Source organism: Sinocyclocheilus anshuiensis, unplaced genomic scaffold, assembly GCF_001515605.1.
Source record: "Sinocyclocheilus anshuiensis isolate Anshui unplaced genomic scaffold, SAMN03320099.WGS_v1.1 scaffold1506, whole genome shotgun sequence".
NCBI classification, from domain to species: Eukaryota; Metazoa; Chordata; class Actinopteri; order Cypriniformes; family Cyprinidae; genus Sinocyclocheilus; species Sinocyclocheilus anshuiensis.
In genome coordinates this window covers 14,241-28,055 of record NW_015548265.1, presented here as the reverse complement: position 1 = coordinate 28,055, position 13,815 = coordinate 14,241, and the positions used below count along the sequence as shown (strand labels likewise).

General features: G+C 37.9%; 1 protein-coding gene across 1 annotated transcript in view; it reads right to left on the bottom strand.

Moving 5' to 3' along the window:
- The window catches only part of LOC107655624 (cullin-9-like), a 58,329-nt gene that overhangs the window by 31,145 nt on the left and 13,369 nt on the right, over positions 1 to 13,815 (bottom strand). Inside the window, exons 3-8 of the mRNA XM_016443190.1 lie at positions 11,737 to 11,891; positions 8,706 to 9,290; positions 6,307 to 6,448; positions 6,004 to 6,194; positions 4,399 to 4,810; positions 1,820 to 2,012 (exon numbers count right to left, since the gene is read on the bottom strand). Of these exons, the coding sequence (XP_016298676.1) occupies positions 1,820 to 2,012; positions 4,399 to 4,810; positions 6,004 to 6,194; positions 6,307 to 6,448; positions 8,706 to 9,290; positions 11,737 to 11,891 (1,678 nt within the window). The remainder of the gene's footprint in view (positions 1 to 1,819; positions 2,013 to 4,398; positions 4,811 to 6,003; positions 6,195 to 6,306; positions 6,449 to 8,705; positions 9,291 to 11,736; positions 11,892 to 13,815) is intronic.

Genomic DNA, 13,815 nt, shown 5'->3' with positions numbered 1-13,815 from the left:
AAGAAGCCTCATCAGATCACAAAAGGAAGCATTTGACTGGTGTGGAGTAAAAAGGTTATAATGTTATAATGTTGTTAATGCTCTTTTGTTGGACAACAGGATTAGAAATGTGAATACAAGGGAGGTTTAGCTTTAGGCATTTTAATTTAAGCATGTTTAGCTTAGTTAACAGAAGGCTACCTGCTGCCATCAGAGCAAGTGTAATTACTGCATTCCGCGCTCCTCGGATGCTCTCATTTCCCGAGTTGTGCATTTAAGTCGGAATGTGAAAACATGGGCACTCTCGTTACTACAAAGATGTGTTGGATTTGTATTATTAGACCTTTCCGACTTGAGTTCACGTGCATTTTCTCAGTTGGGAAATTATTTTTCATGTGCGGTGCCGCGATGATGTTTCTTACTTCCGTTTCGGAGAACCAGAGGACAAATATTTGAATCGATCGCTCAGGCATGGCACCGGAATCTGCGTTCGGATTCGGTTCTAGTACATACCGGTTACATTGGTACCGGTGCCATATTGGTACCCAACCCTCTACGCAGACCTTGGCAATATAATCGCCATTGGCTAGTACATTTTTTTGTTTACTCGCCGGACATAGACTTCTATTTTTTTTATATACAGATAGTTATACACTTTTTAACCTAAACCCACCCCTAACCCTACCCCTCACAAAAAACTTTCTGCATTTTTACAATTTCAAAAAGTAAAAAAAAACCTTTTTACTTTATTTTTATAACAGTTTTACAAATGAGGACATACACAAATTGAGGTTTTTACCGATTTTGTCAGGCTTTGCTCACTTTTGGGTACAAATTTGTCCCTAAAATATGGTTAAGTAGGTACACACACACACACACACACACAGAGAAACCGGCATATCTTCTGCTTGTTCTTAAAAGCTGAATAATTCTGAATGAACTCTGTTATTTTGACAGGAAAATACAACAAAGAATATGGTTTACATGTAACGCGTCGATTCAGCGTGGTATGCAAGACTCTCGCTCTCTCTGTTTGCATGTGTGAGAAACACAGCGACGGCGAGTCGTGCGCCTTCACACTAGTTTACGGTACGTCAAATACAGGTGCGCTGCGTGCTACATACTGTGCATCCATTGAGTACATGACATGATCCATTGAGCGCATCCAAATTGTACAGATCGCTTGACGGAGAGCGAAACTCTCAAGCGCTCAGTCAGCGTGTTTATCGAGTGAAAATCTGTGTTGAACACCTCTCATACACATACTGGCGTGTAAAATCTAAGAATTTATTAGCCAATGGCTACTGTTAGACATTATTTAGTCGCCCAGAGTAAGATTTAGTCGCATATGCGAGTGATTTACTTGCAATGTAGAGGGTTGGTACCCAACCTTAGATTTAAGTTACTGAGATCATAAATCTAGCAAAGGCTTTTTTATCTATTTTTTTATTTATTTAATGCACATCTACAGTACTACGTTTTGTGTTATATTACTTATACTTCTGAGACCCCCAAAAATTTGAAATTTGAAAATTTAATTAATAACAGAGATATACGAGTGGTCAATGTTAGTATGTTAGGGACTTTTAAAACTGTAAGTTTATTATGCAATGCTGAGCCATCCTCAAAAAGCATTTTGACTAATATCAAATTTGAATATAATATATTTTACAAAATAAATTCCACATATTACATAAGGTGATGCAAGTAAGACAGTGTTTTCTTAGCACCTGTAATAATGTTTAAAGTGTATTTCAGACATTCGATTACAGTTAAAGAAATTAGAAATAAGAAAATGCCGAGCTGAGAGTAGCCAGTGTTTATGGTCTCTGAGACTCACCGGATGGTTTGTGCCGAGTCCGATCTGAGGGTGCTCCTCTCCTGAGGTCCCTCCTCCTCCAGAATCTTACTGATGACTTTCATGCCGGCGAGCTGCAGTCCTGAGTCTGAGCTACTCTTCGTCATGATGTCCACCACCTCCCCCATCTTCTCTAGGGAGCTCTTCTTACCCTGCACCTTTGGACTGCTGAACACTGCAGAGAACAGAAAACACTTGCTTAGAGGAAGAAATGTACATCTGCTTGCTCTAAACACTTCACTGCTTTCATCCAATGAATCATTAGACAAAGAAACTGATGGCTCGATGAGATATATGTTGCTGGATGGATGTGGCTGTATTTTGTTTATAGTATTTTACAACACTCAGAATGGCAATTATCATGAAACATTGCCTTTAACTGATCAGGTACATTGAGTCTACATATTTCTCTTATTCAAAATGTGGTAAGATTTGTTATGTCTGATAAATCATCTGCTAGCCATCTGCTGAATTTTGCACATTGTCACAGTACTTATAACTATTCTCAGCACTGGTCAGGATGGATCTATCAGTTTATTTATTTATATTTTTATTAAATGCAATACATTCTCACTGTGAAGTGTAAACGTTTGACTAAATTTAAGGAAGACAGACTATGCAAATATGCAAATATAATCGTATGCAAATATCAATGTCATCATCAAATCCTGAGAACGGAAATGCAGCCCAATGGAGGATCCAAGCACCCCATATGAAGAACCCTTATTAGCTACATTATAAACAGTTATCAGCCAGCAAATTTTGCTGCTTAATGCTCAGAACACACTCTGTGAAATGCATAATTTTCTGTTGAGGGAAAAAATTTAGTGCATCAATAATCATTCACCAAAAGACATGTTGGATAACAGCATGTTAAATTAATGAATGTAAATGTAAAAGGGTAAAGTGGATACTTTTAACTCTGAATTCTGAGCAAATGAGTCACTAAGTAGCCAATATAAGACCCCATGAAATCTTTTTTATTTTTTCCCAAATTATGTTTTATTTTTTCTTGATTCTGTTTTATGATTTAATACAAATGTATCTAATTTGAACAATTACTTTAATTGTTTGGCAAACAAAGCACTACACAACTTGATATACTGTTTAAATTAAAACATGAACTAAAAATTCTGTGAAAATTGCCTGAAAATGTTGAAAACATCATGTATGTTGGATTATGTGCAGCTGACGAAACTGCACCACTCGTTCGCACAGAAATGCAGATTTCATATTTAAATAGCAGTCTCTGCAGGTCAATATTGACAGAAACTAGTCCATATTGCGATCTGATTAAGTTTACAGCCAAGTTCAACCCAAATATTCAGATGTGTGCAGTGCATTTTATGGAGGATGGATGAGGACTGTTTCCTTAACCAGTAGCCTAATGCGTCTGTGGCAAAAAGGCTGTTTCTATAAAGTTGGGCAGTTCCAACTTTGCAAGGACAGTCTGGCGCTTCTGACTCACAGCCTGCAAGTACATTTTTTTATATTTAAAGAATTTGCCACTGATGATAAAAAGACAGTATAAGTCATTATAATCCGTAATTATGTCCCCACTGGATGCAACAAATGCCTCGTTTGTAATGGGTTTTATTGGTTTTGTCTTGTCTAGTGATGTCCGGATCGCGAACGAATCATTCTATTTAACCGGATCTTCTTAGTGAACCAGTTCACCAAATCGAACTGAATCGTTTAAAACGGTGCGTGTCTCCAGTACGCACTAATCCACAAATTACTTATTCGGTTTATAAACGTGCCTGACACTCCCTCTGACGCGAAATAAACCAATATCCCGAGTTATTCAGTTACTCCTAACAGTACATTGACTGAACTGCTAAAAGAGAACCGATGATGGGATGTGCACGAGCAGAGCAGCTGGACTGAGTCTCGTCCTGCTGGGAGACGGCATCACAGTACGGTAAGGGGCGTAACATTTCCATCACACGCTTGAGGTATTCGGCCAATCACAACGCACTGGATAGCTGGCCAATCAGAGCACACCTCGCTTTTCAGACCGATGAGCTTTGTAAAAATCGACGCGTTTCAGAAAGGCAGGGCATAGAGGAGAAACAATAATGTACATTATATGGAAAATAATGTGTTTTTTTAAACCTTATACGGCATAAACACATTGCATTACATCAAATACACAACATAATGTTCTTTTTAGCAACGTCATATGACCCCTTTAATTCATTCATCCTAAACTTTGCCAAATTCTCTGACATCCTGCATTATACTATAAATTACATTTTTATGACTGGATTCCATGATTCTGTCCGCGGTTTCCAAATTGCAGAAATACAGCCCTACCAGTATATATATATATATATATATATACATGCACACCGGTGACTTCACATCAGCTGAACTCTGTATTATTAACACAGCAAGTTCTGACATTAATACTAAACTCATACGTGTTGTGCCTAACAGCACCCCTTTAATGACAAGTTCTTGTTAGCCTTCAGCAAATATATCACTATAAACAAAACAAGAGGTTCCACTAACAATCACATCCACAGCAGAGCCACAACATTTACAAAGCAAAGGCTTGCCTTTCATCTTCTCGTCCAGGTCATCGGGATACTTTGTGTCGTCTTCAGTGGGAAGTTCACTCTCTGTCTCGCTGCCACCGCTGCCCGTGTCTGCTGGGATCTCTTTCTTAGCTTTCTTGGAGACAGAGCCCATGGTACAGGAAGAAGCTGAGGAAGAGGATGATGCTGTGGCTGAGGACAGCGATGAAGAAGATGAGGCTCCTTGGTCTCCGAGCGAGCTATCCATCAGCATTTCCTCATCCTCGAGGCCTGCACCTCCACAGTTCAGGTAGTGTTTGGTGAAAGTGTGGGAGCAGAGCAGGTCACCCAGACAAGACGCCTGCAAATTCTGTTTCAGGTAGTGGATGACTTTCTGCGCCACCTCACTCGTGAGAGACAGCTGGATGAGAGTCGGCTCGTCAAGCTCTACCATCTGAAAGATACCAGGAGAGAGCAGAAAAGATAACATGAATAAAACCCAGTCATTGCCTAGTTCATCTGGAACATGTAGATTGACACTGCCATTGTGAGGAGATAAATAATCTTCATTTTTTTTCTTTTAATACTGATAAATAACCTTCATTTTTTCTATTAATACTGATATCTAGGTAAGAGGTTGGCCAATGGCCATAATAATACAATACACAGATAACGGATACATAATCAATTTAATTTATACAATATATACCACCGTTCAAAAGTTTGGGGTCAGTAAGAGTTTTTTAATGTGATGAAAGTCTCTTATGCTCAACAATACTGCATTTATTTGATAAAAAAAAAATAGAGTAAATACAATAATAACGTGAAATATTATTATAATTCAAAAGAACTGTTTTCTATGTTAATATATTTTAAAATGTAATTTCTTCCTGTGATGAAAAGATACATTTTCAGCATCATTACTCCAGTCTTCAGTGTCACATGATCCTTCAGAAATCCTTCTAATTTGCTGATTTGCTGCTCAAGAAACATTTCCGATTATTACCAATGTTGAAAACAGTTCTGCTTAATATTTTGAAAACTGTGGAAACTGATGTAATTTTTTTTTTCAGGATTCTTTGATGAATAGAAAGTTCAAGAACAGCATTTATTTGAAATAGAAATGTCACTTTTGATCAATTTAATGCATCCCTGCTGATTAAACCTTTGACTTAAATCTTAAGTCAAACTTTTATATTTATATACATATATAATTTACTAGGATGATGCACAATAATACATATTAATATTAGAATAAAACTTAACTGTTTAGCCTTTTTTTTTTTACAATTTAAATGAGGTTGATTTACATTAGAGTAATGAGAACCGGTACTTAAATTATTACAAATATCACAATTCAAACAACAACAACAGTAGCAAAAACAACCTTTCCTTCCTTTGATTCTGGGTTGAAATATGACCTACACATTATCTTGAGAGGCTTCATGAGATTCAGGCTTTGGATGATTTTCGTTTATTTTAAATTTTTCTAAATCCTTTGTTTTAAATCTTTCTTAAAAGCTTTGTAGGTGGGACACAGGAACTGAATTAAAAAAAAAAAGAAGAGAGAACAAAAATGTGCTTAAAGTTTAGTTTTTGCTAGCCTATTCTACCCTGTATGAAGAGTGCAGGAGAGATGGTGAGTACCGGTTCATCGAGGCTCTGTCGCAGGATGTTGTTGATCTCCTGCTGCTGCTTGGGCTCTAACTTTTTGATGAAAAAGAGCACTTCCCACCATTCAGCACGGCTCAGGGTGCCTGCGTCATCCTGAGAACCCTCCATCAGGTAAGGCAATGTGTACAGCCCACCGGGGGGCTTTGAGAAGAACGTCTGACTCACTGCCATGTTCACAAACACAGAAGAAAACACTGCTGGTTTCATATAAAGTGATGGACACACAAACACGATCGTGCGGTTGAGTGGGAGTGCTCTTCATGAATGTCGTCTTACCAGTAGTGAGTTTGAGTGTCTCTGTGAGGGAGGAGGCCTTCTCCTGAGTCTCCTTCTCAGCCTGTCCTCCGCTGCCGTTGCCCAGAATTTCAATCATATGCCAGTGCACCCAGTAGGTCCTGGACAGGGAGTTCCAGTACACCTGCAAAAGCCAGAACATGACAGGCTTCAACAAGGTTTGTACAGGCTAGTGGTCGACTGATATTGGTTTTTTGACAGCCAATGCCGATATCTTGGAAAGCAGGGTGGCCGATGGCCGATATAAAGCCGATATAATTTTATTTATTTTAATTAATGTGTAAGAAATTTGAAATCATTTGAAAATGGATTAAAAAGTAAATGTGTTAAATAAACATACTTATACTTTAGATAAAGTATTTTTCACAAATAAATAAATATTTAATAAAAAATATAATAAAAAAAAGGAAGTAAACACTGTAACCAACAGGGCACTCAGTATTCTGGGAAGTTTGTGTGCATTGGGATTTGGGAATCATATTTTTTCCAAATAAAGTCAAGGTAACACTCATTTTACATACAGCACACAGTGGAAATGACATGAATATGACAGTAGGCAAATGCATAAAGCGCAGCATAATTTGAAATCACGAGTTTAAAGTTTGTCGATCACGCATCTCAGTAAAGCTGAACTCTCCACCTGTCCGCATTACATTCGCACGGATGGACCGTCACGCAAAGAACACGCGATCATGCAGGATACAAATGCACACTTCACAAGATCTCAGCCAGTATCCTCGGAGGAAACGCCTCTGAGATTTCTAAATTAATTTGAAGATTGAATGTGAAATTATTGCAATATAAAAGTATATTTAAAAACTCAATATTATGTGGGATTAATCGCGAGATGAAATCGCTCAGAAAAAAATGTGCGATTAAGTAGTTAATTTTTTTTTATCAATTGACAGCACTAGTACATATGCAAAAACAGGTTAGAAGTAAACTATTATAAAATAAACTGCTATATAAAAATGGGAGAAAATAATGCATTTCCATGACTTTCCAAAGGAATTATAGCTAATCAATTGTTTTTACACCAAGAACAAACTGAATGAAACAAATTATGAATCTGAATGAAAATGCAAATTAGTGGCCGAACAGTACACTTTTAATAAACTTTAACTTGAGAATTCTATCCGAAAAGTAGGTTTGCATTTAGTTAGGTTTACATATTATTAGGGCTGCACGATTAATCGGAATTAAATTGCAAAGGCGATAAATCGCGATTAGACAGAAGCTGTGATTGTCATGCGTATCTTTGAGTGAAGAATGGTTCTGTGATCAGTAGTAAATCTCCATCCGAAGGCCAGAGGTCATTCTCGCGCGGAAACTTCTAATACACCTCGCAGAAGAAACCCAGGAAATCCCTATAGCGGTTGCTGAATAAACAGAAGATTTAACTGCTTTCATTGATTCAACGTGACTAATAAACACACAACTATGACAATTTATGGTTTATCTGAGTTCGTCTTATCATTTTAATTATAATAACGTATATAAAAATGCAATGCCTTTATCACTGCTTAGAATACTATGAAATATGTTGCGTGCCTTATTCTTTGTAAGAAGCCACATCATCTCACAGAAGGATTTATTTCAAACACTCGACTGACGTTATGAAGTGAGTTTGGAGTAAAAACATGTTATTAAATGTGGTATTTTCACGTGCTTTCAGATGGAGCAGCATTTACTACACAGAGCTGTAGTTCACTGACAAGCTACGCAAACAGCTTTCATAATCGCAGAACGATTTCTTCGATTTCATAATCGCGGTTTTTGCGTAGCTTGTCAGTGAACTACGGCTCTGTGTAGTAAATTCTGCTCCATCTGAAAGCACGAGCTGGAGATTTACTACTAATCACAGAACCGGCTTTACTGACGAGATGCGCGGGACAATCGTATTCGATTAATCGTGCAGCCCTACATATTACATATTACAGGTTTGCATAAAATGAATTGTTTTCCATTGTGCGTTTTTGTGCAAGAGGAGAAAAGATACTGTTGCAGAAAACAGCATCTGTCTGGATTCTATATTTAAGCAGCAAAAACATACATATAGCCATGAATTCAATTCAAACTGATAGTTTAACAAACCATTACAATTTTTATTTCTTGTCCTTAAATGACCTGTATGTGTTACTGTATTACCTAAAACAAAGGCTATTGCTACTATTTAAATCTTTTGGCTCTTTTTATTTCATAAAATAATTTAATGATATGACAGCAGAACAACATCATGTATACACATCAATCCATTTCACAATGCAATTATCTGTCCAAAGTAAATGAGAGTGGAATTACTGGCAAATTTCGATAGTGCTTGTAAAACAAACAAAGTTTTTCCGTGTCTACACTACTTTATGCGTTCACACAGCACTAACCTGCACCGGCGGTGAGCCGTCGTTACTGTAGCGAAACTCTCCTTCATCCCCAGCGCTGACCTCCTCGTAGTCCTCCAGCATACGCACCACCATGCCACTCTTCAGGTTATCCTGCACAAACTCCACATAAGCTGAACGAGAAGTGAAGTCAGAACGCGTCTTGAAACCATTTGTCGTTTTCTTCTTCTTTGGTGGCGTGACCGCCGCAGCTATTGCTGTAGCGGCCATGACAGGAGACGAAGCGGAGAAGCGTGGCTGAAAGATGGAGCGGACGGGGTGTTTCTGGATTTCGTTATTTATTTCCTCAGCCCCTCTGCTTGCGCTCGAGGAGGTGTGGGGCGGCTGCCGGTTGCGGTCCCAGCCCATGACACGCACCAGCTCCGAGATGAGGTTGGCCATGGCCATGGTGAACTCGAACTCCCGCTGCACACGAGCGTGCTCCGATTGATAGGCTGCCGTGGAGGAGGAGGGGCCAACATCCTGACGCTCAGAGGCGGGCTCCACCCCCGCCGTGTTTAGCTTGTCCATCAATGAAGTGACGCACAAGTAACGCTTCACCAGAGAGAAAAGCAGCTTGCCTGGAATCTACAGCAAACAAAGCAAATTCTTATACAAAACCATTTGTACAGGGTCAATAACAGCAACAGTTCTAAGAAATGTAGTCCCCCGCCGTGTTTAGCTTGTCCATCAATGAAGTGACGCACAAGTAACGCTTCACCAGAGAGAAAAGCAGCTTGCCTGGAATCTACAGCAAACAAAGCAAATTCTTATACAAAACCATTTGTACAGGGTCAATAACAGCAACAGTTCTAAGAAATGTAGGCTAATCTTTGGACACAGCTTTCAGAAAAAAATTCAAATCAGTGCCATTCATTACTATTTATTATTTTAGTATCACTGAGATACTATTATAGCATATTTTCATTTTTTAGTATTTTCCATTTTCATTTTAGTTAATTTTGTGATTTTGTTGGGTTTTTGTCATTATTATTAGTTACTGTTTTTTATGTCTAAATTACGGTGGCCGAGAAGTGCAAAGCAGATCACAATTCTGAAAACAAAATAACAAATTACAAATGCAAATGCAAGTCTAAAAAACAAAATAACAATTCAGAAAGCACAACAACAATTCAGAAAACATTATAACAAGTCAGAAAACACAATTATATATTTATTTTAAATCAAATAAGTTTTTTATTTCTAAAATTGTATTTAACTATAATAGGATTGATTCAAATATTTATAATATTTACACAAAACTGCTTCACAGCTTGTTTTTTTTCCCTAAGAAATAAAAACCAATTTATAATAAATAATCAATTTCTCCAAAAGAGGCATTTTCTTTCCTTATAATATCAGGACATCAAATTTTCAAAATTATACCTCGTTACACCTCAGTTGTTATGTATTTCTAAATAAATAAATAGATATGAAATATAAATAAATAAAAAAAAAAAAATGCTTCATGTCACTAGCCCACAAGCTATACAATATGTGTCTACCATTGATAAAGGCACTCTTAGCAAAAAAGCACAAATGATCTGTTCCAAAACCTAGTAAGTTGCCAACTTAGGTAGCACAGGTATACTCCCTATATAAAGGCTTATAAGACACCTTGTTTTGTCAAATTAAAAATCAATTGCGTATTGCATCTCATGTACTTCACGGAAGTAGTATTTGGTGTGTGGCATGAGCTGTTGCCAGAGGACTGTCGTAAATCATCGCTTAAAGGATTCAATTTGGGTTAGGATCAGAGCATGTGAGCGGAGTGGTAATATTTCCTTAAGAGCGCAGAGCGCAGAGCGCCTTTCTGAAGATTCTGCTCCGCTCGCTCAATACGCTCAGCGCCACTCGCTCAACCCAGAATGCCGTTTGGTGATTTGCTTGTTCGAGATCGAGAATCTGTAGAGATCGAGAATAGTAGAGCAGTTATGGAGTTCAGATATTGTTTCAACGAAGTTGCAAGCCTTATACATAAATGTAAAGTAAAAATCAAAGTTAAGAATGAGCAGGGAGAAGAAACTGAGAGGGAGTGCGGGGAGACTGTTAAAGTTAGTACAGATTCATATTGATTACAGAGAGCACGAAGATGTGCTACGCAAACATGGTGCAGCAAAAGGTGAGCTAGTTACATACCATAATAAATGAATAAACAGGTAGGCTAAGGTTATATTCGGTTGTACGGAGCCCCGATCATGACATGTAGACAAAATCACGGCCATGAATTTAGAATAGGCTAGTTATGGCCACGAATTAAGAATTAATTTTTTCGTTTAGTCTAAATTATGGCCACGAATTAAGTATTCGTTCTCTTGTTTAGACTTAGCTGGCACGAATTCATTCGTTCGTTAATTCGTTCATTCCCTAGTTTTAGTAGGCCTAAATCGTGGAACGAATTATTATATTTCATAATTACTTATTAAAATCATTACTGCTTAAAATTAATAAATAATAATAAATTAATTAAAAAAAAGAATAAAACCTGCTGACGTCGTAGAAACTAATTGTTAATTCGAATTATATTCGGAGCTCCGTAGTTATTAAATAATCTCAGTTAAACTGTAGACCTAAGCTAACACACAGCTGTATATAGGCCTAAATACAGAACTACAGAGTACAGAAGATATTAGCCTACACCACTTAGGCCTATTAAAATATTATATAAAAAAAAAAAACTGACCCGAACCAATAGGTAGTCCTACACAATGTAGGCTAGATATAGGCAGCAGTAATTTATAATCTAATATAATGCACGCAAATTTGTTCTTTACAGAACGGAGCGGGATCTGAGCGGGAATTGGTTTACGGCGAGCGTGAGCGGAATATTAACGGAGCGCTTGCTTGGGCGGTTAAAGCGACTGAGTGGAGCGCACGTCCATAGAGCGGAAAACGTAGCGTCACACCGCTCCGCTTCGCTCACATGCTCTGGTTAGGATGCTGCCTTAGAGGGAAGTTGCAGACAGCAGACAACAAGGTACCTCACTCGGTTTTGGACAGTTATTCAGACTAGAGTGGAAATGAAGGCGAGTACCTGGGGAAGATGGATGCCCTCAAAGGAGATGCCGTGCTCCTCAGAGGAGGTGGTCTCTGCAAAAAGCTCCAGCAGGGTGTAGCGGTTCTCAAAGTCCATGTGCTGCTCGATGCCATCCTGCTGGCTGAGGGACAGCAGCACATAGGCACGACTCCCTGAAAGTCAAACAACATCAGCCTCATCAACACTGACAGATTTTTTTACAGACCTATTTTATTTCCTGTATTTATTTACTTCTATTACACTTCAATTATACCATTTATTCAAGCATTATCTGGGAATCAAATCCATTAGACAAATCTAAGAAAAGAGCATCAGCACATCAAGAGAACCAAGTGTTAAAGCAATGGGGTTTGCCACATCGGTATGGGTGTATTTCAACCATTTGTTCTTCTCCCCATTTAAAAACAAATAGGCAAAAAAGAGAGCTTGATTTTTCATATAACCATGGGTAAAAAGAAAAACAGAGCTTGGATATTTGATTTACACATGGCCGGGCTGTTTCTTTAGATGGGTGAATTCAATAAGATTTCACCACTGTTGCTCACAATAGGCTTGTCTAATAACTAAATATTAGCATTTCATCAAGAGGCTTGATTGTCTGACAGGTGTTAGGCAACTGGATAAAAGCTATGATGCAAAACATATTAGTCAGACAAATAAGAAAAAACATCCACATCTCACCCACAGCAAAATGCATTGACCAGCAGCAACTATTGTGCTGATTCTTATTCTTAGAAACCACTTTCTGCAAAATCATCCAGTCAAAGAGCCTTCATCTACTTTCTGTTTAAGTGTGCAAAGAATCAGTACAGTACAGAATACTGTAGTAAAGTTTTACTACTTACAACTGATCATAGTAATTTAGAAGTCTCCTAAACTAGTTTAACATGCAGTGTCAGCTATAAGGAAACTGAAAAGTGCAAACACTGTGGAGCTATCTAAACATTGCTCTGTTTGTCTGAGCGGCTGGTCTATCATGCCAAATTCTGCCTCAACCACTGGCCTGGAGTGTGGGGTGGGACTAACTTTTTACAACCAATGGCAGACAGAAACGGTTTCAAAATAATCACAATTCTGTTTGCACAGTGGTAGTTTTTTTGTTTTGTTTGAATATTCAAATATCTCAATACTTTTGAATTTGCTTTGAAATGGGTAACTAAAGGACCTTTTTCTATGTTGCTTCATTTTGTATTGCCAGCAAAAACAAATGCAAAAGTATTGAGGTGTTTGAATATTCTATAAATATTATAATGCAATATAAGACCATTTGTAATATATAGGTACCTGTCAAACATGGCAATTGCAGATTCAGTCCCGCAATTTTAATACAGTCGTCACTCCTGGAACTTTGAAGTGTACTTCGCTTGAAAAATAAAACTTTTATTCAAATTATGAATGGGTTACACCAGAAAGTGAGCAAAGACCCTACCTTATAATCAATGAAGCTGATATCAGTTCAGTTCAACCGCAGCACAAGCTTACTGACTGAGAGAAAACTCCCGTTATAATAAATAAATCTGTCTATACAGCACAATGAATCTCTTATTTACATCGTACTTATACTTTGTTGGTTATAGCAAAACTATTTTCAAGAGTGCAGAGCTCAAGCTGAATGAACTCAGGCGATTCTGACTTGCTTGCGCGCTCTCTCTCTTTCCCTCTCAATATGTGCAAATGGCTTCAAATCATCACATCGCATCTGCACTATAAGCGAGCTGCACGCTGCACAGTTGACTCAGGAATTATCACTTGCACAATCGAGGCAGTGTCGCATCAATAAAGTTTATAATCTTTTTAAGTCTTCCAGTGTTTAAACCATTCGCGCGCTCGTGCACACTCAAAGCACAAACATAAGGCAGCCTCACATACAGCTCACAAAATCAGGCTTGTGCTGTGTAAGCTATTGTGCACCAATTGCCCCATTGTAAAAACACAAATGCACTGCATGATCAAATATTTAGGTGAGATAAATACATATTTTTGAAAAATTTCGTAAAATAGTAATTCAATTTAAGTTTGGGCTCTGTTGTTAATTGTAACCTTATAGTAATGTAAAAGGGCTCCCTATAGTTTAGA